This window comes from Coregonus lavaretus, assembly GCF_964263955.1.
Source record: "Coregonus lavaretus genome assembly, contig: HAP1_SCAFFOLD_5914, whole genome shotgun sequence".
Classification (NCBI taxonomy): domain Eukaryota; kingdom Metazoa; phylum Chordata; class Actinopteri; order Salmoniformes; family Salmonidae; genus Coregonus; species Coregonus lavaretus.
Genome location: NW_028162368.1, coordinates 440 through 27,500, shown reverse-complemented (window position 1 = coordinate 27,500; position 27,061 = coordinate 440). Strand labels below are relative to the sequence as shown.

General features: G+C 44.6%; 1 protein-coding gene across 1 annotated transcript; it reads right to left on the bottom strand.

Annotated features, from left to right (window-relative positions):
• Position 1: 1 nt before the first annotated feature.
• On the bottom strand, positions 2 to 25,542 carry LOC311119323 (epidermal growth factor receptor kinase substrate 8-like; the record flags this gene model as incomplete). The annotated part of the gene is made up of 8 exons (XM_084194043.1): positions 25,473 to 25,542; positions 17,437 to 17,504; positions 16,882 to 16,974; positions 15,683 to 15,751; positions 12,006 to 12,155; positions 11,345 to 11,427; positions 4,418 to 4,554; positions 2 to 75 (listed from the first exon to the last, which is right to left on the bottom strand). Coding segments are annotated over exons 2-8 (636 nt in total), but the record flags the coding sequence as incomplete, so codon positions are not given.
• Between the last annotated feature and the right edge of the window lie 1,519 nt (positions 25,543 to 27,061).

Here is a 27,061-nt window from a genome sequence, read left to right as displayed (position 1 = left end):
CCACGTCTCGGTCCACTATGGCAGCCATCATCTCTGGAGGTTCATCCCGGTCATAATACTGACACTGTTTATCATCTGATAGAAACAGGCGAAGGGGGAGGAGGGGGGGAGAGAAGGGGGAGGGGGAGAATAGGGAGGAGGGGGGGAGAGAAGGGGGAGGGGGAGAATAGAGAGGAGGGGGGGAGAGAAGGGGGAGGGGGAGAATAGGAGGAGGGGGGAGAGAAGGGGGAGAATAGGGAGGAGGGGGGAGAGAAGGGGGAGGGGGAGAATAGGGAGGAGGGGGGGAGAGAAGGGGGAGGGGGAGAATAGGGAGGAGGGGGGGAGAGAAGGGGAAAGGGGAGAATAGGGAGGGGGGGAGAGAGGGGGGAGGGGGGAGGGGGAGAATAGGGAGGAGGGGGGGAGAGAGGGGGGAGGGGGAGAATAGGGAGGAGGGGGGAGAGAAGGGGGAGGGGGAGAATAGGGAGGAGGGAGGGAGAGAAGGAGGAGGGGAGAATAGGGAGGAGGGGGGGAGAGAAGGAGGAGGGGGAGAATAGGGAGGAGGGGGGAGAGAAGGGGGAGGGGGAGAATAGGGAGGAGGGGGGAGAGAAGGGGGAGGGGGAGAATAGGGAGGAGGGGGGGAGAGAGGGGGGAGGGGGGAGAGAAGGGGGAGGGGGAGAATAGGGAGGAGGGGGGGAGAGAAGGGGGAGGGGGAGAATAGGGAGGAGGGGGGAGAGAAGGGGGAGGGGGAGAATAGGGAGGAGGGGGGAGAGAAGGGGGAGGGGGAGAATAGGGAGGAGGGGGGGAGAGAAGGGGGAGGGGGAGAATAGGGAGGAGGGGGGGAGAGAAGGAGGAGGGGGAGAATAGGGAGGAGGGGGGAGAGAAGGAGGAGGGGGAGAATAGGGAGGAGGGGGGAGAGAAGGGGGAGGGGGAGAATAGGGAGGAGGGGGGAGAAGGGGGGGGGGAGAATAGGGAGGGGGGGGAGAATAGGGAGGAGGGGGGGAGAGAAGGGGAGGGAATTAGAATAGTGCTATGAGCTTATTCTCAAATGTGGCGAATACAACAGGTTTGTAGACCGTGAAATGCTACTTACAGGCAATTGCAGAATTTTTTATTAAAGTAAGAGGAAAATATTTGCTAAAAAATAATATACAAAAATAAACAATTATAAAGTAAGAAAAAAAGTAACCCAATAAAATAACAATAACAAGACAGGGGTACTGGTACTGAGTCAATGGGCTGGGGTACTGGTACTGAGTCAATGGGCTGGGGTACTGGTACTGAGTCAATGTGCTGGGGTACTGGTACTGAGTCAATGGGCTGGGGTACGGGTACTGAGTCAATGGGCTGGGGTACGGGTACTGAGTCAATGGGCTGGGGTACTGGTACTGAGTCAATGGGCTGGGGTACTGGTACTAAATCAATGGCCTGGGGTACTGGTACTGAGTCAATGTGCTGGGGTACTGGTACTGAGTCAATGGGCTGGGGTACTGGTACTGAGTCAATGGGCTGGGGTACTGGTACTGAGTCAATGGGCTGGGGTACGGGTACTGAGTCAATGGGCTGGGGTACTGGTACTGAGTCAATGGGCTGGGGTACTGGTACTGAGTCAATGTGCAGGGGTACGGGTTAGTCCAGGTAATAACAAGGCTATTTACAGGGGTACTGGTACTGAGTCAATGGGCTGGGGTACGGGTTAGTCCAGGTAATAACAAACAATCATTCAGTGTGTTTTAGTTCTGTATCAGGTATAAAGGACTGGAGTCATTCAGTGTGTAGTGTGTTTTAGTTCTGTATCAGGTATAAAGGACTGGAGTCATTCAGTGTGTTTTAGTTCTGTATCAGGTATAAAGGACTGGAGTCATTCAGTGTGTTTTAGTTCTGTATCAGGTGTAAAGGACTGGAGTCATTCAGTGTGTTTTAGTTCTGTATCAGGTATAAAGGACTGGAGTCATTCAGTGTGTTTTAGTTCTGCATCAGGTATAAAGGACTGGAGTCATTCAGTGTGTTTTAGTTCTGCATCAGGTATAAAGGACTGGAGTCATTCAGTGTGTTTTAGTTCTGGATCAGGTATAAAGGACTGGAGTCATTCAGTGTGTTTTAGTTCTGTATCAGGTATAAAGGACTGGAGTCATTCAGTGTGTTTTAGTTCTGTATCAGGTATAAAGGACTGGAGTCATTCAGTGTGTTTTAGTTCTGTATCAGGTATAAAGGACTGGAGTCATTCAGTGTGTTTTAGTTCTGTATCAGGTATAAAGGACTGGAGTCATTCAGTGTGTTTTAGTTCTGTATCAGGTATAAAGGACTGGAGTCATTCAGTGTGTTTTAGTTCTGTATCAGGTATAAAGGACTGGAGTCATTCAGTGTGTTTTAGTTCTGTATCAGGTATAAAGGACTGGAGTCATTCAGTGTGTTTTAGTTCTGTATCAGGTATAAAGGACTGGAGTCATTCAGTGTGTTTTAGTTCTGTATCAGGTATAAAGGACTGGAGTCATTCAGTGTGTTTTAGTTCTGTATCAGGTATAAAGGACTGGAGTCATTCAGTGTGTTTTAGTTCTGTATCAGGTATAAAGGACTGGAGTCATTCAGTGTGTTTTAGTTCTGTATCAGGTATAAAGGACTGGAGTCATTCAGTGTGTTTTAGTTCTGTATCAGGTATAAAGGACTGGAGTCATTCAGTGTGTTTTAGTTCTGTATCAGGTATAAAGGACTGGAGTCATTCAGTGTGTTTTAGTTCTGTATCAGGTATAAAGGACTGGAGTCATTCAGTGTGTTTTAGTTCTGTATCAGGTATAAAGGACTGGAGTCATTCAGTGTGTTTTAGTTCTGCATCAGGTATAAAGGACTGGAGTCATTCAGTGTGTTTTAGTTCTGAATCAGGTATAAAGGACTGGAGTCATTCAGTGTGTTTTAGTTCTGTATCAGGTATAAAGGACTGGAGTCATTCAGTGTGTTTTAGTTCTGTATCAGGTATAAAGGACTGGAGTCATTCAGTGTGTTTTATTTCTGGATCAGGTATAAAGGACTGGAGTCATTCAGTGTGTTTTAGTTCTGCATCAGGTATAAAGGACTGGAGTCATTCAGTGTGTTTTAGTTCTGCATCAGGTATAAAGGACTGGAGTCATTCAGTGTGTTTTAGTTCTGCATCAGGTATAAAGGACTGGAGTCATTCAGTGTGTTTTAGTTCTGCATCAGGTATAAAGGACTGGAGTCATTCAGTGTGTTTTAGTTCTGTATCAGGTATAAAGGACTGGAGTCATTCAGTGTGTTTTAGTTCTGTATCAGGTATAAAGGACTGGAGTCATTCAGTGTGTTTTAGTTCTGTATCAGGTATAAAGGACTGGAGTCATTCAGTGTGTTTTAGTTCTGTATCAGGTATAAAGGACTGGAGTCATTCAGTGTGTTTTAGTTCTGTATCAGGTATAAAGGACTGGAGTCATTCAGTGTGTTTTAGTTCTGTATCAGGTATAAAGGACTGGAGTCATTCAGTGTGTTTTAGTTCTGTATCAGGTATAAAGGACTGGAGTCATTCAGTGTGTTTTAGTTCTGTATCAGGTATAAAGGACTGGAGTCATTCAGTGTGTTTTAGTTCTGTATCAGGTATAAAGGACTGGAGTCATTCAGTGTGTTTTAGTTCTGTATCAGGTATAAAGGACTGGAGTCATTCAGTGTGTTTTAGTTCTGTATCAGGTATAAAGGACTGGAGTCATTCTGCCTCATAGTAATAATTATTTGCCATTAACTAGTAGGCTACAGTTTAACCTGTAGTTGTTGGCTCTCTTCAAAAGTAAAAGTTTGTCTTCCTGCTTAAGTTCCGAAATGTAATTTTCTTCTTTACCTTGTAAAGGTTTTTTCTAAGATAGTGATTTATTTGTCTTTATCTTTGTCCACTCACTAACTGTAAGTCGCTCTGGATAAGAGCGTCTGCTAAATGACAAAAATTGTAAATGTTAATGTAATTTCTAAATCAGATTTCACTTTAGCAGAGTATGATATTATCATCCCCCTAATGTACCCCCTTTAAATGCATCCCAAATGATAAAGGGGGTCGGCTTTTCTTTGTCCTCTATGTCTACATTTGGAATGGTAAAGGTTTTTCTTTTTTCGTTGTAATACATTTGGTGTTCCTTCTCTATGACCCTTCTGAAGTGATACTGAAACAGCCAATGGTTGTGCTGTACTCTGCGTTAGAACGATCAGACATCTCAAGTAGCTCTCAGGATCCACTAACTCTCCGTGTAAAGCCCTATAGAGACCCTTAGCGGTTCAGTCACACTTTAAACAGCACCTGATTTAACCCCTAAAACATCACTCACATTTACAGCTCTTTCTCTCCACTACGATGCTGTTACAGTCCATTCATGGTGACTTCTCATTTACTCTGTAATCCTGCTTCGTAGAAGGAAGAACCTTTTAGACTCAGTAAGTCCCAGTAACTTACAGTCCTGCTGCTCCGTGGCCCAGGCCGACCAGGCCGCCACACGACTCTTCACGTCCACCTGGGTGAGGGTGGCGGGGGGCTCGGGGGCGGGCGCCGCGGGGGGCGGGGGGATGACCGCATCACTCTTCAGAATCGCCCTATAGGAGTATGGGAGGAGGAGACAGAGGCAGAACAGACAATCAGATCACCCTATAGGAGTATGGGAGGAGGAGACAGAGGCAGAACAGACAATCAGACACAGACCAGACACAGATACAATTCTCAGATACAAACAGAACCCCATGAATTGTACAGAACTGATACAGACATAGCCATGGAATGGAAACCAGCCAATCACAACAGCTATTTTAACAACTACAGAAATCCATACCAACCACAGTTTAATCACAAAACCTTCAGAATCAGAATCCATTTTAACAGAGCTCTATAAAGTAACAGAACCCATTCTAACAGAGCTCTATAAAGTAACAGAACCCATTCTAACAGCTCTATAAAGTAACAGAACCCATTCTAACAGCTCTATAAAGTAACAGAACCCATTCTAACAGCTCTATAAAGTAACAGAACCCATTCTAACAGCTCTATAAAGTAACAGAACCCATTCAAACAGAGCTCTATTAAGTAACAGAACCCATTCTAACAGCTCTATAAAGTAACAGAACCCATTCTAACAGAGCTCTATAAAGTAACAGAACCCATTCTAACAGAGCTCTATAAAGTAACAGAACCCATTCTAACAGCTCTATAAAGTAACAGAACCCATTCTAACAGCTCTATAAAGTAACAGAACCCATTCTAACAGCTCTATAAAGTAACAGAACCCATTCTAACAGCTCTATAAAGTAACAGAACCCATTCAAACAGAGCTCTATTAAGTAACAGAACGCATTCTAACAGCTCTATAAAGTAACAGAACCCATTCTAACAGAGCTCTATAAAGTAACAGAACCCATTCTAACAGCTTTATAAAGTAACAGAACCCATTCTAACAGCTCTATAAAGTAACAGAACCCATTCTAACAGAGCTCGATAAAGTAACAGAACCCATTCTAACAGCTTTATAAATTAACAGAACCCATTCTAACAGCTCTATAAAGTAACAGAACCCATTCAAACAGAGCTCTATTAAGTAACATAACCCATTCTAACAGCTCTATAAAGTAACAGAACCCATTCTAACAGAGCTCTATAAAGTAACAGAACCCATTCTAACATTCTATAAAGTAACAGAACCCATTCTAACAGCTCTATAAAGTAACAGAACCCATTCTAACAGCTCTATAAAGTAACAGAACCCATTCTAACAGCTCTATAAAGTAACAGAACCCATTCTAACAGAGCTCTATAAAGTAACAAAACCCATTCTAACAGCTCTATAAAGTAACAGAACCCATTCTAACAGCTCTATAAAATAACAGAACCCATTCTAACAGAGCTCTATAAAATAACAGAACCCATTCTAACAGAGCTCTATAAAGTAACAGAACCCATTCTAACAGAACTCTATAAAGTAACAGAACCCATTCTAATAGAGCTCTATAAAGTAACAGAACCCATTCTAACAGCTCTATAAAGTAACAGAACCCATTCTAACAGCTCTGTAAAGTAACAGAACCCATTCAAACAGAGCTCTATTAAGTAACAGAACCCATTCTAACAGCTCTATAAAGTAACAGAACCCATTCAAACAGAGCTCTATTAAGTAACAGAACCCATTCTAACAGCTCTATAAAGTAACAGAACCCATTCTAACAGCTCTATAAAGTAACAGAACCCATTCTAACAGCTCTATAAAGTAACAGAACCCATTCTAACAGAGTTCTATAAAGTAACAGAACCCATTCTAACAGAGCTCTATAAAGTAACAGAACCCATTCTAATAGAGCTCTATAAAGTAACAGAACCCATTCTAACAGCTCTATAAAGTAACAGAACCCATTCTAACAGAGTTCTATAAAGTAACAGAACCCATTCAAACAGAGCTCTATAAAGTAACAGAACCCATTCTAATAGAGCTCTATAAAGTAACAGAACCCATTCTAACAGCTCTATAAAGTAACAGAACCCATTCCAACAGCTCTGTAAAGTAACAGAACCCATTCAAACAGAGCTCTATTAAGTAACAGAACCCATTTTAACAGCTCTATAAAGTAACAGAACCCATTCAAACAGAGCTCTATTAAGTAACAGAACCCATTCTAACAGCTCTATAAAGTAACAGAACCCATTCAAACAGAGCTCTATTAAGTAACAGAACCCATTCTAACAGCTCTATAAAGTAACAGAACCATTCTAACATAGCTCTATAAAGTAACAGAACCCATTCTAACAGCTCTATAAAGTAACAGAACCCATTCTAACAGAGCTCTATAAAGTAACAGAACCCATTCTAACAGAGCTCTATAAAGTAACAGAACCCATTCTAACAGCTCTATAAAGTAACAGAACCCATTCTAACAGCTCTATAAAGTAACAGAACCCATTCTAACAGAGCTCTATAAAGTAACAGAACCCATTCAAACAGAGCTCTATAAAGTAACAGAACCCATTCTAACAGAGCTCTATAAAGTAACAGAACCCATTCTAATAGAGCTCTATAAAGTAACAGAACCCATTCTAACAGCTCTATAAAGTAACAGAACCCATTCTAACAGCTCTGTAAAGTAACAGAACCCATTCAAACAGAGCTCTATTAAGTAACAGAACCCATTCTAACAGCTCTATAAAGTAACAGAACCCATTCAAACAGAGCTCTATTAAGTAACAGAACACATTCTAACAGCTCTATAAAGTAACAGAACCCATTCAAACAGAGCTCTATTAAGTAACAGAACCCATTCTAACAGAGCTCTATAAAGTAACAGAACCCATTCAAACAGCTCTATAAAGTAACAGAACTCATTCTAACAGCTCTATAAAGTAACAGAACCCATTCTAACAGAGCTCTATAAAGTAACAGAACCCATTCTAACAGCTCTATAGAGTAACATAACCCATTCTAACAGCTCTATAAAGTAACAGAACCCATTCTAACAGCTCTATAAAGTAACAGACCCCATTCTAACAGAGCTCTATAAAGTAACAGAACCCATTCTAACAGCTCTATAAAGTAACAGAACCCATTCTGACAGAGCTCTATAAAGTAACAGAACCCATTCAAACAGCTCTATAAAGTAACAGAACTCATTCTAACAGCTCTATAAAGTAACAGAACCCATTCTAACAGAGCTCTATAAAGTAACAGAACCCATTCTAACAGCTCTATAGAGTAACATAACCCATTCTAACAGCTCTATAAAGTAACAGAACCCATTCTAACAGCTCTATAAAGTAACAGACCCCATTCTAACAGAGCTCTATAAAGTAACAGAACCCATTCTAACAGCTCTATAAAGTAACAGAACCCATTCTAATAGAGCTCTATAAAGTAACAGAACCCATTCTAACAGCTCTATAAAGTAACAGAACCCATTCTAACAGCTCTATAAGGTAACAGAACCCATTCTAACAGAGCTCTATAAAGTAACAGAACTCATTCTAACAGAGCTCTATAAAGTAACTGAACCCATTCTAACAGCTCTATAAAGTAACAGAACCCATTCAAACAACTCTATAAAGTAACAGAACCCATTCTAACAGACCTCTATAAAGTAACAGAACCCATTCTAACAGCTCTATAAAGTAACAGAACCCATTCTAACAGCTCTATAAAGTAACAGAACCCATTCTAACAGAGCTCTATAAAGTAACAGAACCCATTCTAACAGAGCTCTATAAAGTAACAGAACCCATTCTAATAGAGCTCTATAAAGTAACAGAACCCATTCTAACAGCTCTATAAAGTAACAGAACCCATTCTAACAGCTCTGTAAAGTAACAGAACCATTCAAACAGAGCTCTATTAAGTAACAGAACCCATTCTAACAGCTCTATAAAGTAACAGAACCCATTCAAACAGAGCTCTATTAAGTAACAGAACCCATTCTAACAGCTCTATAAAGTAACAGAACTCATTCAAACAGAGCTCTATTAAGTAACATAACCCATTCTAACAGCTCTATAAAGTAACAGAACCCATTCTAACAGCTCTATAAGGTAACAGAACCCATTCTAACAGAGCTCTATAAAGTAACAGAACTCATTCTAACAGAGCTCTATAAAGTAACTGAACCCATTCTAACAGCTCTATAAAGTAACAGAACCCATTCAAACAACTCTATAAAGTAACAGAACCCATTCTAACAGAGCTCTATAAAGTAACAGAACCCATTCTAACAGAGCTCTATAAAGTAACAGAACCCATTCTAATAGAGCTCTATAAAGTAACAGAACCCATTCTAACAGCTCTATAAAGTAACAGAACCCATTCTAACAGCTCTGTAAAGTAACAGAACCATTCAAACAGAGCTCTATTAAGTAACAGAACCCATTCTAACAGCTCTATAAAGTAACAGAACCCATTCAAACAGAGCTCTATTAAGTAACAGAACCCATTCTAACAGCTCTATAAAGTAACAGAACTCATTCAAACAGAGCTCTATTAAGTAACATAACCCATTCTAACAGCTCTATAAAGTAACAGAACCATTCTAACATAGCTCTATAAAGTAACAGAACCCATTCTAACAGCTCTATAAAGTAACAGAACCCATTCTAACAGAGCTCTATAAAGTAACAGAACCCATTCTAACAGAGCTCTATAAAGTAACAGAACCCATTCTAACAGCTCTATAAAGTAACAGAACCCATTCTAACAGCTCTATAAAGTAACAGAACCCATTCTAACAGAGCTCTATAAAGTAACAGAACCCATTCAAACAGAGCTCTATAAAGTAACAGAACCCATTCTAACAGAGCTCTATAAAGTAACAGAACCCATTCTAATAGAGCTCTATAAAGTAACAGAACCCATTCTAACAGCTCTATAAAGTAACAGAACCCATTCTAACAGCTCTGTAAGGTAACAGAACCCATTCAAACAGAGCTCTACTAAGTAACAGAACCCATTCTAACAGCTCTATAAAGTAACAGAACCCATTCAAACAGAGCTCTATTAAGTAACAGAACACATTCTAACAGCTCTATAAAGTAACAGAACCCATTCAAACAGAGCTCTATTAAGTAACAGAACCCATTCTAACAGAGCTCTATAAAGTAACAGAACCCATTCTAACAGCTCTATAAAGTAACAGAACCCATTCTCACAGCTCTATAAAGTAACAGAACCCATTCTAACAGAGCTCTGTAAAGTAACAGAACCCATTCTAACAGAGCTCTATAAAGTAACAGAACCCATTCTAACAGAGCTCTATAAAGTAACAGAACCCATTCTAACAGCCCAATAATAACAGACCCCATTCTAACAGAGCTCTATAAAGTAACAGAACCCATTCTAACAGCTCTATAAAGTAACAGAACCCATTCTAACAGAGCTCTATAAAGTAACAGAACCCATTCTAACAGAGCTCTATAAAGTAACAGAACCCATTCTAACAGAGCTCTATAAAGTAACTGAACCCATTCTAACAGCTCTATAAAGTAACAGAACCCATTCAAACAGCTCTATAAAGTAACAGAACCCATTCTAACAGCTCTATAAAGTAACAGAACCCATTCTAACAGAGCTCTATAAAGTAACAGAACCCATTCTAACAGAGCTCTATAAAGTAACATAACCCATTCTAACAGCTCTATAAAGTAACAGAACCCATTCAAACAGAGCTCTATAAAGTAACAGAACTCATTCTAACAGCTCTATAAAGTAACAGAACCCATTCTAACAGCTCTATAAAGTAACAGAACCCATTCTAACAGCTCTATAAAGTAACAGACCCCATTCTAACAGAGCTCTATAAAGTAACAGAACCCATTCTAACAGCTCTATAAAGTAACAGAACCCATTCTAATAGAGCTCTATAAAGTAACAGAACCCATTCTAACAGCTCTATAAAGTAACAGAACCCATTCTAACAGCTCTATAAAGTAACAGAACCCATTCTAACAGAGCTCTATAAAGTAACAGAACTCATTCTAACAGAGCTCTATAAAGTAACTGAACCCATTCTAACAGCTCTATAAAGTAACAGAACCCATTCAAACAACTCTATAAAGTAACAGAACCCATTCTAACAGAGCTCTATAAAGTAACAGAACCCATTCTAACAGCTCTATAAAGTAACATAACCCATTCTAACAGAGCTCTATAAAGTAACAGAACCCATTCTAACAGCTCTATAAAGTAACAGAACCCATTCTAACAGAGCTCTATAAAGTAACAGAACCCATTCTAACAGCTCTATAAAGTAACAGAACCCATTCTAACAGCTCTATAAAGTAACAGAACCCATTCTAACAGAGCTCTATAAAGTAACAGAACCCATTCTAACAGCTCTATAAAGTAACAGAACCCATTCAAACAGCTCTATAAAGTAACAGAACCCATTCTAACAGCTCTATAAAGTAACAGAACCCATTCTAACAGAGCTCTATAAAGTAACAGAACCCATTCTAACAGCTCTATAAAGTAACAGAACCCATTCAAACAGCTCTATAAAGTAACAGAACCCATTCTAACAGAGCTCTATAAAGTAACAGAACCCATTCTAACAGAGCTCTATAAAGTAACAGAACCCATTCAAACAGCTCTATAAAGTAACAGAACCCATTCTAACAGCTCTATAAAGTAACATAACCCATTCTAACAGAGCTCTATAAAGTAACAGAACCCATTCTAACAGAGCTCTATAAAGTAACAGTACCTATTCTAACAGAGCTCTATAAAGTAACAGAACCCATTCTAACAGCTCTATAAAGTAACAGTACCTATTCTAACAGAGCTCTATAAAGTAACAGAACCCACTCTAACAGCTCTATAAAGTAACAGACCCATTCTAGTCAGAGATGACAGGTGGGTTAAAGGTGTTTTACCGTAGTGTTTCTGGTCTCTTCTTCACCTTGCCTCCCTTGTGATCGATCATGGCACTCTCTATATCAGCTTGGATCAGGTTGGCCTGGAGGAGACAGACAGACAGACAGACAGACAACACGTCACTAACCCTAACCCTCTATATCAGCTTGGATCAGGTTGGCCTGGAGGAGACAGACAGACAGACAGACAGACAGACAGACAGACAGACAGACAGACAGACAGACAGACAGACAGACAGACAGACAGGGAGAGAACACGTCACTAACCCTAACCCTCTATATCAACCTGGATCAGGCTGGCCTGGAGGAGACAGACAGACAGACAGACAGACAGACAGACAGACAGACAGACAGACAGACAGACAGACAGACAGACGACCAGACAGACAGACAGACAGACAGACAGACAGACAGACAGACAGACAGACAGACAGACAGACAGGGAGAGAACACATCACTAACCCTAACCCTCTATATCATCCTGGATCAGGCTGGCCTGGAGGAGACAGACAGACAGACAGACAGGCAGGCAGGCAGCAGACAGACAGACAGACAGACAGACAGACAGACAGACAGACAGACAGACAGACAGACAGACAGACAGACAGACAGACAGACAGACAGACAGACAGACAGACAGACAGACAGACTGTGTGTGTACCTTGATGTTGTCACACTGGAACAGGTGCAGGTCTGGTTTGCCCTGGCCCGGCTCCTTACACACCAGAGCCAAGATGGAGTCGTAGCTGCAGGATGACATCACCGCCTGGCAGTGCATGATGGTCCCCATGGGGAAGTTCTCCAACTCATTCTGAAACAATAACCAGCAGGTCAGTTAACCAGCTTAAAAACTGTCCTGAGGCCAGCCCTAACAAACAGGTCAGTTAACGGAACCAGCTTAAAAACTGTCCTGAGGCCAGCCCTAACAAACAGGTCAGTTAATGGAACCAGCTTAAAAACTGTCCTGAGGCAAGCCCTAACAAACAGGTCAGTTAATGGAACCAGCTTAAAAACTGTCCTGAGGCCAGCCCTAACAAACAGGTCAGTTAACGGAACCAGCTTAAAAACTGTCCTGAGGCCAGCCCTAACAAACAGGTCAGTTAACGGAACCAGCTTAAAAACTGTCCTGAGGCCTGCCTCTGAATATTCAGGTCATTAAGGAAGTTATGGAGTCACTGTGAACTTGTGGTGTGAAAAGTTCCCAGAGGAAAGTTAAATACAGGTTGTCACTTTAAACAGAACAGTGTAACTATGGGACCCGACAGCCCTTTGGTTCTCACTTAATTCTCATCTAATCAAATACTAAATCCCTGCACACAATCAAATGCTTAAAACACTGATCAAAACTTTCCTTCTTAAAGGCTCTGCATGGTCAATCCACTGTCTGCATTAGTGATACTAACCTGTACCACCGAACATTGACTTGGTACCGGTACCCCCTGTATATAGCCTCGGTAATGTTATTTTATTGTGTTACTTTTGAATGTATTTTTTGCTTTAGTAATTTAGTTAATATTTTCTTAACTATATTTTCTTAAAACTGCATTGTTGGTTAAGGGCTTGTAAGTAAGCATTTCACTGTAAGGTCTACACCCTGTTGTATTCGGCGCATGTGGCAAATAACATTTGATTTGATTTGACACAGACTCTGCAGTGGCTGTTCAGCATTACAGTGATACAGACTCTGCAGTGGCTGTTCAGCATTACAGTGATACAGCCTCTGCAGTGGCTGTTCAGCATTACAGTGATACAGACTCTGCAGTGGCTGTTCAGCATTACAGTGATACAGACTCTGCAGTGGCTGTTCAGCATTACAGTGATACAGACTCTGCAGTGGCTGTTCAGCATTACAGTGATACAGACTCTGCAGTGGCTGTTCAGCATTACAGTGATACTGACTCTGCAGTGGCTGTTCAGCATTACAGTGATACAGACTCTGCAGTGGCTGTTCAGCATTACAGTGATACAGACTCTGCAGTGGCTGTTCAGCATTACAGTGATACAGACTCTGCAGTGGCTGTTCAGCATTACAGTGATACAGACTCTGCAGTGGCTGTTCAGCATTACAGTGATACAGACTCTGCAGTGGCTGTTCAGCATTACAGTGATACAGACTCTGCAGTGGCTGTTCAGCATTACAGTGATACAGACTCTGCAGTGTCTGTTCAGCATTACAGTGATACTGACTCTGCAGTGGCTGTTCAGCATTACAGTGACACAGACTCTGCAGTGGCTGTTCAGCATTACAGTGATACAGACTCTGCAGTGGCTGTTCAGCATTACAGTGATACAGACTCTACAGTGGCTGTTCAGCATTACAGTGATACAGCCTCTGCAGTGGCTGTTCAGCATTACAGTGATACAGACTCTGCAGTGGCTGTTCAGCATTACAGTGATACAGACTCTGCAGTGGCTGTTCAGCATTACAGTGATACAGCCTCTGCAGTGGCTGTTCAGCATTACAGTGATACAGACTCTGCAGTGGCTGTTCAGCATTACAGTGATACTGACTCTGCAGTGGCTGTTCAGCATTACAGTGATACAGACTCTGCAGTGGCTGTTCAGCATTACAGTGATACAGACTCTGCAGTGGCTGTTCAGCATTACAGTGATACAGACTCTGCAGTGGCTGTTCAGCATTACAGTGATACAGACTCTGCAGTGGCACCACACCTTCCATACAGCACCTCAGACCACATTTTCGGATCAAGCATAAATAGGCTTTTAGAGAGCCACTAGCCACATGACGTTCAGTAATCCCATGATCTGATATCCCTGGTCTACCCACTAGGTCCCATTCTACCCCTGTCCAGTGTGCCAGAGCTGGGTCCTTGAGATGCCATCCTACCCCTGTCCGGTGTGCCAGAGCTGGGTCCTTGAGATGGCATGCTACCCCTGTCCAGTGTGCCAGAGCTGGGTCCTTGAGATGCCATGCTACTCCTACCCCTGTCCAGTGTGCCAGAGCTGGGTCCTTGAGATGCCATGCTACTCCTACCCCTGTCCAGTGTGCCAGAGCTGGGTCCTTGAGATGCCATTCTACCCCTGTCCAGTGTGCCAGAGCTGGGTCCTTGAGATGCCATGCTACTCCTACCCCTGTCCAGTGTGCCAGAGCTGGGTCCTTGAGATGCCATGCTACCCCTGTCCAGTGTGCCAGAGCTGGGTCCTTGAGATGCCATGCTACCCCTGTCCAGTGTGTCAGAGCTGGGTCCTTGAGATGCCATGCTACTCCTACCCCTGCCCAGTGTGCCAGAGCTGGGTCCTTGAGATGCCATGCTACTCCTGCCCCTGTCCAGTGTGCCAGAGCTGTGTCCTTGAGATGCCATGCTACTCCTGCCCCTGTCCAGTGTGCCAGAGCTGTGTCCTTGAGATGCCATGCTACTCCTACCCCTGTCCAGTGTGCCAGAGCTGGGTCCTTGAGATGGCATGCTACTCCTACCCCTGTCCAGTGTGCCAGAGCTGGGTCCTTGAGATGCCATGCTACTCCTACCCCTGCCCAGTGTGCCAGAGCTGGGTCCTTGAGATGCCATGCTACCCCTGTCCAGTGTGTCAGAGCTGGGTCCTTGAGATGCCATGCTACTCCTACCCCTGCCCAGTGTGCCAGAGCTGGGTCCTTGAGATGCCATGCTACTCCTACCCCTGTCCAGTGTGCCAGAGCTGGGTCCTTGAGATGCCATGCTACTCCTACCCCTGTCCAGTGTGTCAGAGCTGGGTCCTTGAGATGCCATGCTACCCCTGTCCAGTGTGTCAGAGCTGGGTCCTTGAGATGCCATGCTACTCCTACCCCTGCCCAGTGTGCCAGAGCTGTGTCCTTGAGATGCCATGCTACTCCTGCCCCTGTCCAGTGTGCCAGAGCTGTGTCCTTGAGATGCCATGCTACTCCTACCCCTGTCCAGTGTGCCAGAGCTGGGTCCTTGAGATGGCATGCTACTCCTACCCCTGTCCAGTGTGCCAGAGCTGGGTCCTTGAGATGCCATGCTACTCCTACCCCTGTCCAGTGTGTCAGAGCTGGGTTCTTGAGATGCCATGCTACCCCTGTCCAGTGTGCCAGAGCTGGGTCCTTGAGATGCCATGCTACTCCTGTCCCTGTCCAGTGTGCCAGAGCTGGGTCCTTGAGATGCCATGCTACTCCTGTCCAGTGTGCCAGAGCTGGGTCCTTGAGATGCCATGCTACTCCTACCCCTGTCCAGTGTGCCAGAGCTGGGTCCTTGAGATGCCATGCTACTCCTACCCCTGTCCAGTGTGCCAGAGCTGGGTCCTTGAGATGCCATGCTACTCCTACCCCTGTCCAGTGTGCCAGAGCTGGGTCCTTGAGATGCCATGCTACTCCTGCTCACCCACCTTGGTCTCTGGGTCGATGAGGCTGACTGTCTTCTCCTCCACTTGTAGCAGCATGTCCTGGGTCCATACCTAATATCAACACAATATCAATACATTCTATCTGTAAAGCAGCATGTCCTGGGTCCATACCTAATATCAACACAATATCAATACATTCTATCTGTAAAGCAGCATGTCCTGGGTCCATACCTAATATCAACACAATATCAATACATTCTATCTGTAAAGCAGCATGTCCTGGGTCCATACCTAATATCAACACAATATCAATACATTCTATCTGTAAAGCAGCATGTCCTGGGTCCATACCTAATATCAACACAATATCAATACATTCTATCTGTAAAGCAGCATGTCCTGGGTCCATACCTAATATCAACACAATATCAATACATTCTATCTGTAAAGCAGCATGTCCTGGGTCCATACCTAATATCAACACAATATCAATACATTCTATCTGTAAAGCAGCATGTCCTGGGTCCATACCTAATATCAACACAATATCAATACATTCTATCTGTAAAGCAGCATGTCCTGGGTCCATACCTAATATCAACACAATATCAATACATTCTATCTGTAAAGCAGCATGTCCTGGGTCCATACCTAATATCAACACAATATCAATACATTCTATCTGTAAAGCAGCACCGTTCATGCTACTATTACTACTACTACTACTGCTACTGCTACTACTACTACTACTACTACTACTACTACTACTACTACTACTACTACTACTACTTCTACTACTACTGCTGCTACTACTGCTACTACTACTACTACTACCACTACTACTACTACTACTACTACTACTACTACTACTACTACTACCACTACTACTACTACTACTACCACTACTACTAATACTACTACCACTACTACTACTACTACTACTAATACCACTACTACTACTACTACTAATACCACTACTACTACCACCACTACTACTACTACTACTACTACTACTACTACCACTACTACTACTACTACTACTACTACTACTACTACTACTACTACCACTACTACTACTACCACTACTACTACTACTACTACTACTACTACTACTACTACCACTACTACTACTACTACTACTACTACTACTACTACCACTACTACTACTACTACTACTACTAATAATAATAATAATAATAATAATAATAATGATAATAATAACAGTGTGTCCTGTGCCTCACCTTTCCCTTGGCATCCAGCAGGCGGAGCTTCCTGATTCCATCCTCAATGGTGATCATGGCTTCCTTCCTGTCCAGAACAAACGTGGTCAGGTGCTGAGAGGAGAGAGGAGAGGGTTTGGGACAGAGAGGGGACAGGAGAGAGAGGAGAGGGTTTGGGACACAGGGGGGACAGGAGAGAGAGGAGAGGGTTTGGGACACAGAGGGGACAGGAGAGAGAGGAGAGGGTTTGGGACACAGGGGGGACAGGAGAGAGAGGAGAGGGTTTGGGACACAGGGGGGACAGGAGAGAGAGGAGAGGGTTTGGGACACAGAGGGGACAGGAGAGAGAGGAGAGGGTTTGGGACACAGGGGGGACAGGAGAGAGAGGAGAGGGTTTGGGACATAGAGGGGACAGGAGAGAGAGGAGAGGGTTTGGGACACGGAGGGGACAGGAGAGAGAGGAGAGGGTTTGGGACACAGGGGGGACAGGAGAGAGAGGAGAGGGTTTGGGACACAGGTTAGTAATAATCTCTCCCTTACCACTAACACACTGTGTCTGTACAGTAGTAATCTTACCTCCACATGGTACTGTGAAGTGTTGGTCATGCTGTTGATGCTGTTTTTGGTGTAGTTCTTCCGTTGTTCTGGAGAACGACAGGACACAGTCAGCAGCAAAACAAACAGTATAACATCTAGACAGAACTCCAGTCATATCATAGCATGCCTGGCTAGGTTTACATGGTTTCCTGGGGACGTTGTCGGGAGTTTCACACAAACACAAACACTCCAAAGGGGACAAAGGTCAAAGTAGAATCTCTATCTGTCTCGGTACGGTAACAACGATGCAGCCAGTTGGATGACAACATCTACCTGTAGGCCGACTCTTTACCTGAGGCAATAGAACCAGTTGGATAACATCAATCTGATTAGTGATAAATGGTATTATCAAAGCAATAAAATAATAATACATATTTGTATTGAACTTCAGCAACTGATTGTAAAGCTCAACAATAGAATCAGGAACAGAGTCCATCAGGGATAACTACAGTACCATGAAGTATGGTACATGTTAGGAATCATCATCAGGGATAACTACAGTACCATGAAGTATGGTACATGTTAGGAATCACCATCAGGGATAACTACAGTACCATGAAGTATGGTACATGTTAGGAATCACCATCAGGGATAACTACAGTACCATGAAGTATGGTACATGTTAGGAATCATCATCAGGGATACCTACAGTACCATGAAGTATGGTACATGTTAGGAATCATCATCAGGGATAACTACAGTACCATGAAGTATGGTACATGTTAGGAATCATCATCAGGGATAACTACAGTACCATGAAGTATGGTACATGTTAGGAATCATCATCAGGGATAACTACAGTACCATGAAGTATGGTACATGTTAGGAATCATCATCAGGGATAACTACAGTACCATGAAGTATGGTACATGTTAGGAATCATCATCAGGGATAACTACAGAACCATGAAGTATGGTACATGTTAGGAATCATCATCAGGGATAACTACAGTACCATGAAGTATGGTACATGTTAGGAATCACCATCAGGGATAACTACAGTACCATGAAGTATGGTACATGTTAGGAATCATCATCAGGGATAACTACAGTACCATGAAGTATGGTACATGTTAGGAATCATCATCAGGGGATAACTACAGTACCATGAAGTATGGTACATGTTAGGAATCATCATCAGGGATACCTACAGTACCATGAAGTATGGTACATGTTAGGAATCATCATCAGGGATAACTACAGTACCATGAAGTATGGTACATGTTAGGAATCATCATCAGGGATAACTACAGTACCATGAAGTATGGTACATGTTAGGAATCATCATCAGGGATAACTACAGTACCATGAAGTATGGTACATGTTAGGAATCATCATCAGGGATACCTACAGTACCATGAAGTATGGTACATGTTAGGAATCACCATCAGGGATACCTACAGTACCATGAAGTATGGTACATGTTAGGAATCACCATCAGGGATAACTACAGTACCATGAAGTATGGTACATGTTAGGAATCACCATCAGGGATAACTACAGTACCATGAAGTATGGTACATGTTAGGAATCACCATCAGGGATACCTACAGTACCATGAAGTATGGTACATGTTAGGAATCATCATCAGGGATAACTACAGTACCATGAAGTATGGTACATGTTAGGAATCATCATCAGGGATAACTACAGTACCATGAAGTATGGTACATGTTAGGAATCATCATCAGGGATAACTACAGTACCATAAAGTATGGTACATGTTAGGAATCACCATCAGGGATACCTACAGTACCATGAAGTATGGTACATGTTAGGAATCACCATCAGGGATAACTACAGTACCATGAAGTATGGTACATGTTAGGAATCACCATCAGGGATAACTACAGTACCATGAAGTATGGTACATGTTAGGAATCATCATCAGGGATAACTACAGTACCATGAAGTATGGTACATGTTAGGAATCATCATCAGGGATAACTACAGTACCATGAAGTATGGTACATGTTAGGAATCATCATCAGGGATAACTACAGTACCATGAAGTATGGTACATGTTAGGTATCAGGGTGAGGGTGTGGATGACAGTGGGCTGGTATCAGGGTGAGGGTGTGGATGACAGTGGGCTGGTATCAGGGTGAGGGTGTGGATGACAGTGGGCTGGTATCAGGGTGAGGGTGGCGGTGGGGGCTGGTATCAGGGTGAGGGTGTGGATGACAGTGGGCTGGTATCAGGGTGAGGGTGGCGGTGGGGGCTGGTATCAGGGTGAGGGTGTGGATGACAGTGGGCTGGTATCAGGGTGAAGGTGTGGATGACAGTGGGCTGGTATCAGGGTGAGGGTGTGGATGACAGTGGGCTGGTATCAGGGTGAGGGAGTGGATGACAGTGGGCTGGTATCAGGGTGAGGGTGTGGATGACAGTGGGCTGGTATCAGGGTGAGGGTGTGGATGACAGTGGGCTGGTATCAGGGTGAGGGTGTGGATGACAGTGGGCTGGTATCAGGGTGAGGGTGTGGATGACAGTGGGCTGGTATCAGGGTGAGGGTGTGGATGACAGTGGGCTGGTATCAGGGTGAGGGTGTGGATGACAGTGGGCTGGTATCAGGGTGAGGGTGTGGATGACAGTGGGCTGGTATCAGGGTGAAGGTGTGGATGACAGTGGGCTGTTATTCAGGGTGAGGGTGTGGATGACAGTGGGCTGGTATCAGGGTGAGGGTGGCGGTGGGGGCTGATATCAGGGTGAGGGTGTGGATGACAGTGGGCTGGTATCAGGGTGAGGGTGTGGATGACAGTGGGCTGGTATCAGGGTGAGGGTGTGGATGACAGTGGGCTGGTATCAGGGTGAGGGTGTGGATGACAGTGGGCTGGTATCAGGGTGAAGGTGTGGATGACAGTGGGCTGTTATTCAGGGTGAGGGTGTGGATGACAGTGGGCTGGTATTCAGGGTGAGGGTGTGGATGACAGTGGGCTGGTATCAGGGTGAGGGTGTGGATGACAGTGGGCTGGTATCAGGGTGAGGGTGTGGATGACAGTGGGCTGGTATCAGGGTGAAGGTGTGGATGACAGTGGGCTGGTATCAGGGTGAGGGTGTGGATGACAGTGGGCTGGTATCAGGGTGAGGGTGTGGATGACAGTGGGCTGGTATCAGGGTGAGGGTGTGGATGACAGTGGGCTGGTATCAGGGTGAAGGTGTGGATGACAGTGGGCTGGTATCAGGGTGAGGGTGTGGATGACAGTGGGCTGGTATCAGGGTGAGGGTGTGGATGACAGTGGGCTGGTATCAGGGTGAGGGTGTGGATGACAGTGGGCTGGTATCAGGGTGAGGGTGTGGATGACAGTGGGCTGGTATCAGGGTGAGGGTGTGGATGACAGTGGGCTGGTATCAGGGTGAGGGTGTGGATGACAGTGGGCTGGTATCAGGGTGAGGGAGTGGATGACAGTGGGCTGGTATCAGGGTGACGGTGTGGATGACAGTGGGCTGGTATCAGGGTGAGGGTGTGGATGACAGTGGGCTGGTATCAGGGTGAGGGTGTGGATGACAGTGGGCTGGTATCAGGGTGAGGGTGTGGATGACAGTGGGCTGCTATCAGGGTGAGGGTGTGGATGACAGTGGGCTGGTATCAGGGTGAGGGTGTGGATGACAGTGGGCTGGTATCAGGGTGAGGGTGTGGATGACAGTGGGCTGGTATCAGGGTGAGGGTGTGGATGACAGTGGGCTGGTATCAGGGTGAGGGTGTGGATGACAGTGGGCTGGTATCAGGGTGAAGGTGTGGATGACAGTGGGCTGGTATCAGGGTGAGGGTGTGGATGACAGTGGGCTGGTATCGGGGTGAAGGTTGAATAAGATGGGGGGATCTCAAGGATAAGTGGAGTTACATAAGGAGACAACACGCTGATTCAACAAAACTTACTGAATCCTTGAGTAAGGAATTTGTGATTCCATTTGTCCGACGGGAGTTTAAAGTAACCTAGGGTTACACAATACAAAGTGCTGTGTTACTGACAATCAGGATATGTGTATGTCACCCAATCAGGATATGTGTATGTCACCCAATCAGGATATGTGTATGTCACCCAATCAGGATATGTGTATGTCACCCAATCAGGATATGTGTATGTCACCCAATCAGGATATGTGTATGTCACCCAATCAGGATATGTGTATGTCACCCAATCAGGATATGTGTATGTCACCCAATCAGGATATGTGTATGTCACCCAATCAGGATATGTGTATGTACTGTATATTGGATTCATGTGCTTTATGTGGTTATGAGCATGTCACATGACATAGAGAGATGTTAATGCATATGAAGATATAGCTAAGGACTACAGACTACTAGTAGTAGGGGTTATTGGGGAGTGGAGCTAAGGACTACAGACTACTAGTAGTAGGGGTTATTGGGGAGTGGAGTTAAGGACTACAGACTACTAGTAGTAGGGGTTATTGGGGGAGTGGAGCTAAGGACTACAGACTACTAGTAGTAGGGGTTATTGGGGGAGTGGAGCTAAGGACTACAGACTACTAGTAGTAGGGGTTATTGTGGAGTGGAGCTAAGGACTACAGACTACTAGTAGTAGTGGTTATTGGGGAGTGGAGCTAAGGACTACAGACTACTAGTAGTAGGGGTTATTGGGGGAGTGGAGCTAAGGACTACAGACTACTAGTAGTAGGGGTTATTGGGGAGTGGAGCTAAGGACTACAGACTACTAGTAGTAGGGGTTATTGGGGGAGTGGAGCTAAGGACTACAGACTACTAGTAGTAGGGGTTATTGGGGAGTGGAGCTAAGGACTACAGACTACTAGTAGTAGGGGTTATTGGGGGAGTGGAGCTAAGGACTACAGACTACTAGTAGTAGGGGTTATTGGGGGAGTGGAGCTAATGACTACAGACTACTAGTAGTAGGGGTTATTGGGGGAGTGTTCTAGTGTTCTAGATCTGAAGTGTTCTACAACAGAAGGTGAAGTGTTCTAGTGTTCTAGATCTGAAGTGTTCTACAACAGCAGGTGGAGTGTTCTAGTGTTCTAGATCTGAAGTGTTCTACAACAGCAGGTGGAGTGTTCTAGTGTTCTAGATCTTGAAGTATTCTACAACAGCAGGTGGAGTGTTCTAGATCTAAAGTGTTCTACAACAGCAGGTGAAGTGTTCTAGTGTTCTAGATCTGAAGTGTTCTACAACAGCAGGTGGAGTGTTCTAGTGTTCTAGATCTGAAGTGTTCTACAACAGCAGGTGGAGTGTTCTAGTGTTCTAGATCTGAAGTGTTCTACAACAGCAGGTGGAGTGTTCTAGTGTTCTAGATCTGAAGTGTTCTACAACAGCAGGTGGAGTGTTCTAGTGTTCTAGATCTTGAAGTATTCTACAACAGCAGGTGGAGTGTTCTAGATCTAAAGTGTTCTACAACAGCAGGTGAAGTGTTCTAGTGTTCTAGATCTGAAGTGTTCTACAACAGCAGGTGGAGTGTTCTAGTGTTCTAGATCTGAAGTGTTCTACAACAGCAGGTGGAGTGTTCTAGTGTTCTAGATCTGAAGTGTTCTACAACAGCAGGTGGAGTGTTCTAGTGTTCTAGATCTGAAGTGTTCTACAACAGCAGGTGGAGTGTTCTAGTGTTCTAGATCTTGAAGTATTCTACAACAGCAGGTGGAGTGTTCTAGATCTAAAGTGTTCTACAACAGCAGGTGAAGTGTTCTAGTGTTCTAGATCTGAAGTGTTCTACAACAGCAGGTGGAGTGTTCTAGTGTTCTAGATCTGAAGTGTTCTACAACAGCAGGTGGAGTGTTCTAGTGTTCTAGATCTGAAGTGTTCTACAACAGCAGGTGGAGTGTTCTAGTGTTCTAGATCTGAAGTGTTCTACAACAGCAGGTGGAGTGTTCTAGTGTTCTAGATCTTGAAGTATTCTACAACAGCAGGTGGAGTGTTCTAGATCTAAAGTGTTCTACAACAGCAGGTGAAGTGTTCTAGTGTTCTAGATCTGAAGTGTTCTACAACAGCAGGTGGAGTGTTCTAGTGTTCTAGATCTGAAGTGTTCTACAACAGCAGGTGGAGTGTTCTAGTGTTCTAGATCTGAAGTGTTCTACAACAGCAGGTGGAGTGTTCTAGTGTTCTAGATCTTGAAGTGTTCTACAACAGCAGGTGGAGTGTTCTAGTGTTCTAGATCTGAAGTGTTCTACAACAGCAGGTGGAGTGTTCTAGTGTTCTAGATCTAAAGTGTTCTACAACAGCAGGTGAAGTGTTCTAGTGTTCTAGATCTGAAGTGTTCTACAACAGCAGGTGGAGTGTTCTAGTGTTCTAGATCTGAAGTGTTCTACAACAGCAGGTGGAGTGTTCTAGTGTTCTAGATTTAAAGTGTTCTACAACAGCAGGTGGAGTGTTCTAGTGTTCTAGATCTGAAGTGTTCTACAACAGCAGATGAAGTGTTCTATTGTTCTAGATCTTGAAGTGTTCTACAACAGCAGGTGGAGTGTTCTAGTGTTCTAGATCTAAAGTGTTCTACAACAGCAGGTGAAGTGTTCTAGTGTTCTTGATCTGAAGTGTTCTACAACATCAGGTGGAGTGTTCTAGTGTTCTAGATCTGAATTGTTCTACAACAGCAGGTGGAGTGTTCTAGTGTTCTAGATCTGAAGTGTTCTACAACAGCAGGTGGAGTGTTCTAGTGTTCTAGATCTAAAGTGTTCTACAACAGCAGGTGGAGTGTTCTAGTGTTCTAGATCTAAAGTGTTCTACAACAGCAGGTGGAGTGTTCTATTGTTCTAGATCTGAAGTGTTCTACAACAGCAGGTGGAGTGTTCTAGTGTTCTATATTTAAAGTGTTCTACAACAGCAGGTGGAGTGTTCTAGTGTTCTAGATCTGAAGTGTTCTACAACAGCAGGTGGAGTGTTCTAGTGTTCTAGATCTGAAGTGTTCTACAACAGCAGGTGGAGTGTTCTAGTGTTCTAGATCTTGAAGTGTTCTACAACAGCAGGTGGAGTGTTCTAGATCTAAAGTGTTCTACAACAGCAGGTGGAGTGTTCTAGTGTTCTAGATCTGAAGTGTTCTACAACAGCAGGTGGAGTGTTCTAGTGTTCTAGATCTGAAGTGTTCTACAACAGCAGGTGAAGTGTTCTAGTGTTCTAGATCTGAAGTGTTCTACAACAGCAGGTGGAGTGTTCTAGTGTTCTAGATTTAAAGTGTTCTACAACAGCAGGTGGAGTGTTCTAGTGTTCTAGATCTAAAGTGTTCTACAACAGCAGGTGGAGTGTTCTAGTGTTCTAGATCTGAAGTGTTCTACAACAGCAGGTGGAGTGTTCTAGATCTTGAAGTGTTCTACAACAGCAGGTGGAGTGTTCTAGTGTTCTAGATCTAAAGTGTTCTACAACAGCAGGTGAAGTGTTCTAGTGTTCTTGATCTGAAGTGTTCTACAACAGCAGGTGGAATGTTCTAGTGTTCTAGATCTGAAGTGTTCTACAACAGCAGGTGGAGTGTTCTAGTGTTCTAGATCTAAAGTGTTCTACAACAGCAGGTGGAGTGTTCTAGTGTTCTAGATCTAAAGTGTTCTACAACAGCAGGTGGAGTGTTCTAGTGTTCTAGATCTGAAGTGTTCTACAACAGCAGGTGAAGTGTTCTAGATCTCCTCTAGAACAGAACTGCTGGAGGCTCCTAGAGAGGCCAGGGTGACTTTCTCTCAGAACAGAAGGTCCAGCGAGCGAGAAAGACAGAACACTTCAAGGTTATCAGTCTCTTCTGCAGAACCAAATAAAGCTCTCTGCTCCCAGACAGGCTGGAGTCTGTTCTGTTCTAATCTACAGCCTCAGGGTACAGTCCAGTACATTATTACTTCTATACATTATCACGTCTATATATTATCACGTCTATACATTATCACGTCTATACTTTATCATGTCTATACATTTTCACGTCTATATTTCACACACAAAAGCCACAACCTTGAGTTCAATTTGTTCTGATAACATAGAATCTGTCATTTGGTTTTGCAGAAGGTTGTGAAGCCTTGGCAACAGAAGGTTGTGAAGCCTTGGCAACACACACACAACAGGACACTGTTTGAGTCTACCTTTCTTTTTGTGTTTGGCAGACGTGTGGAGGAAGTATATTCCATCCGTTCCTGTGAGTGAGGTGATAGAGAGATGGAGAGATGGAGAGGAGTGATAGATAATGAGTGAGTGATGAGGAGAGGAGTGAGGGAGGGGAGGGGTGGTGAGGGATATGATCTGACTCAATATCAAGCACTAATGACTCATTAAGACTAGTTATCTGTAGGATATGAAGCCAACTCCAGATCCCATGTGATCCTGTATCCTCTAAGGCATTTGGTGGACATAGGAACAGCCTTGACTTGGGCAGATAAAAGAGCAGCAAATCCAGAAGTCAAGATGGCGGTTAGCTCAGCAGGGGGAGGGGGGTCAGAGAGAGAACACCTGACAGGTTACACCACAGCAGGGGGAGGGGGGTCAGAGAGAGAACACCTGACAGGTTACACCACAGCAGGGGGAGGGGGGTCAGAGAGAGAACACCTGACAGGTTACACCACAGCAGGGGGAGGGGGGTCAGAGAGAGAACACCTGACAGGTTACACCACAGCAGGGGGAGGGGGGTCAGAGAGAGAACACCTGACAGGTTACACCACAGCAGGGGGAGGGGGGTCAGAGAGAGAACACCTGACAGGTTACACCACAGCAGGGGGAGGGGGGTCAGAGAGAGAACACCTGACAGGTTACACCACAGCAGGGGGAGGGGGGTCAGAGAGAGAACACCTGACAGGTTACACCACAGCAGGGGGAGGGGGGGGTCAGAGAGAGAACACCTGACAGGTTACACCACAGCAGGGGGAGGGGGGGGGGGGGGGTCAGAGAGAGAACACCTGACAGGTTACACCACAGCAGGGGGAGGGGGGTCAGAGAGAGAACACCTGACAGGTTACACCACAGCAGGGGGAGGCGGGTCAGAGAGAGAACACCTGACAGGTTACACCACAGCAGGGGGAGGGGTGTCAGAGAGAGAACACCTGACAGGTTACACCACAGCAGGGGGAGGGGTGTCAGAGAGAGAACACCTGACAGGTTACACCACAGCAGGGGGAGGGGGGTCAGAGAGAGAGAACACCTGACAGGTTACACCACAGCAGGGGGAGGGGAGTCAGAGAGAGAACACCTGACAGGTTACACCACAGCAGGGGGAGGGGAGTCAGAGAGAGAACACCTGACAGGTTACACCACAGCAGGGGGAGGGGGGGTCAGAGAGAGAACACCTGACAGGTTACACCACAGCAGGGGGAGGGGGGGGGGGTCAGAGAGAGAACACCTGACAGGTTACACCACAGCAGGGGGAGGGGGGGGGGTGTCAGAGAGAGAACACCTGACAGGTTACACCACAGCAGGGGGAGGGGGGGGGTCAGAGAGAGAACACCTGACAGGTTACACCACAGCAGGGGGAGGGGGGGGGGTCAGAGAGAGAACACCTGACAGGTTACACCACAGCAGGGGGAGGGGGAGTCAGAGAGAGAACACCTGACAGGTTACACCACAGCAGGGGGAGGGGGAGTCAGAGAGAGAACACCTGACAGGTTACACCACAGCAGGGGGAGGGGGGGTCAGAGAGAGAACACCTGACAGGTTACACCACAGCAGGGGGAGGGGGGGTCAG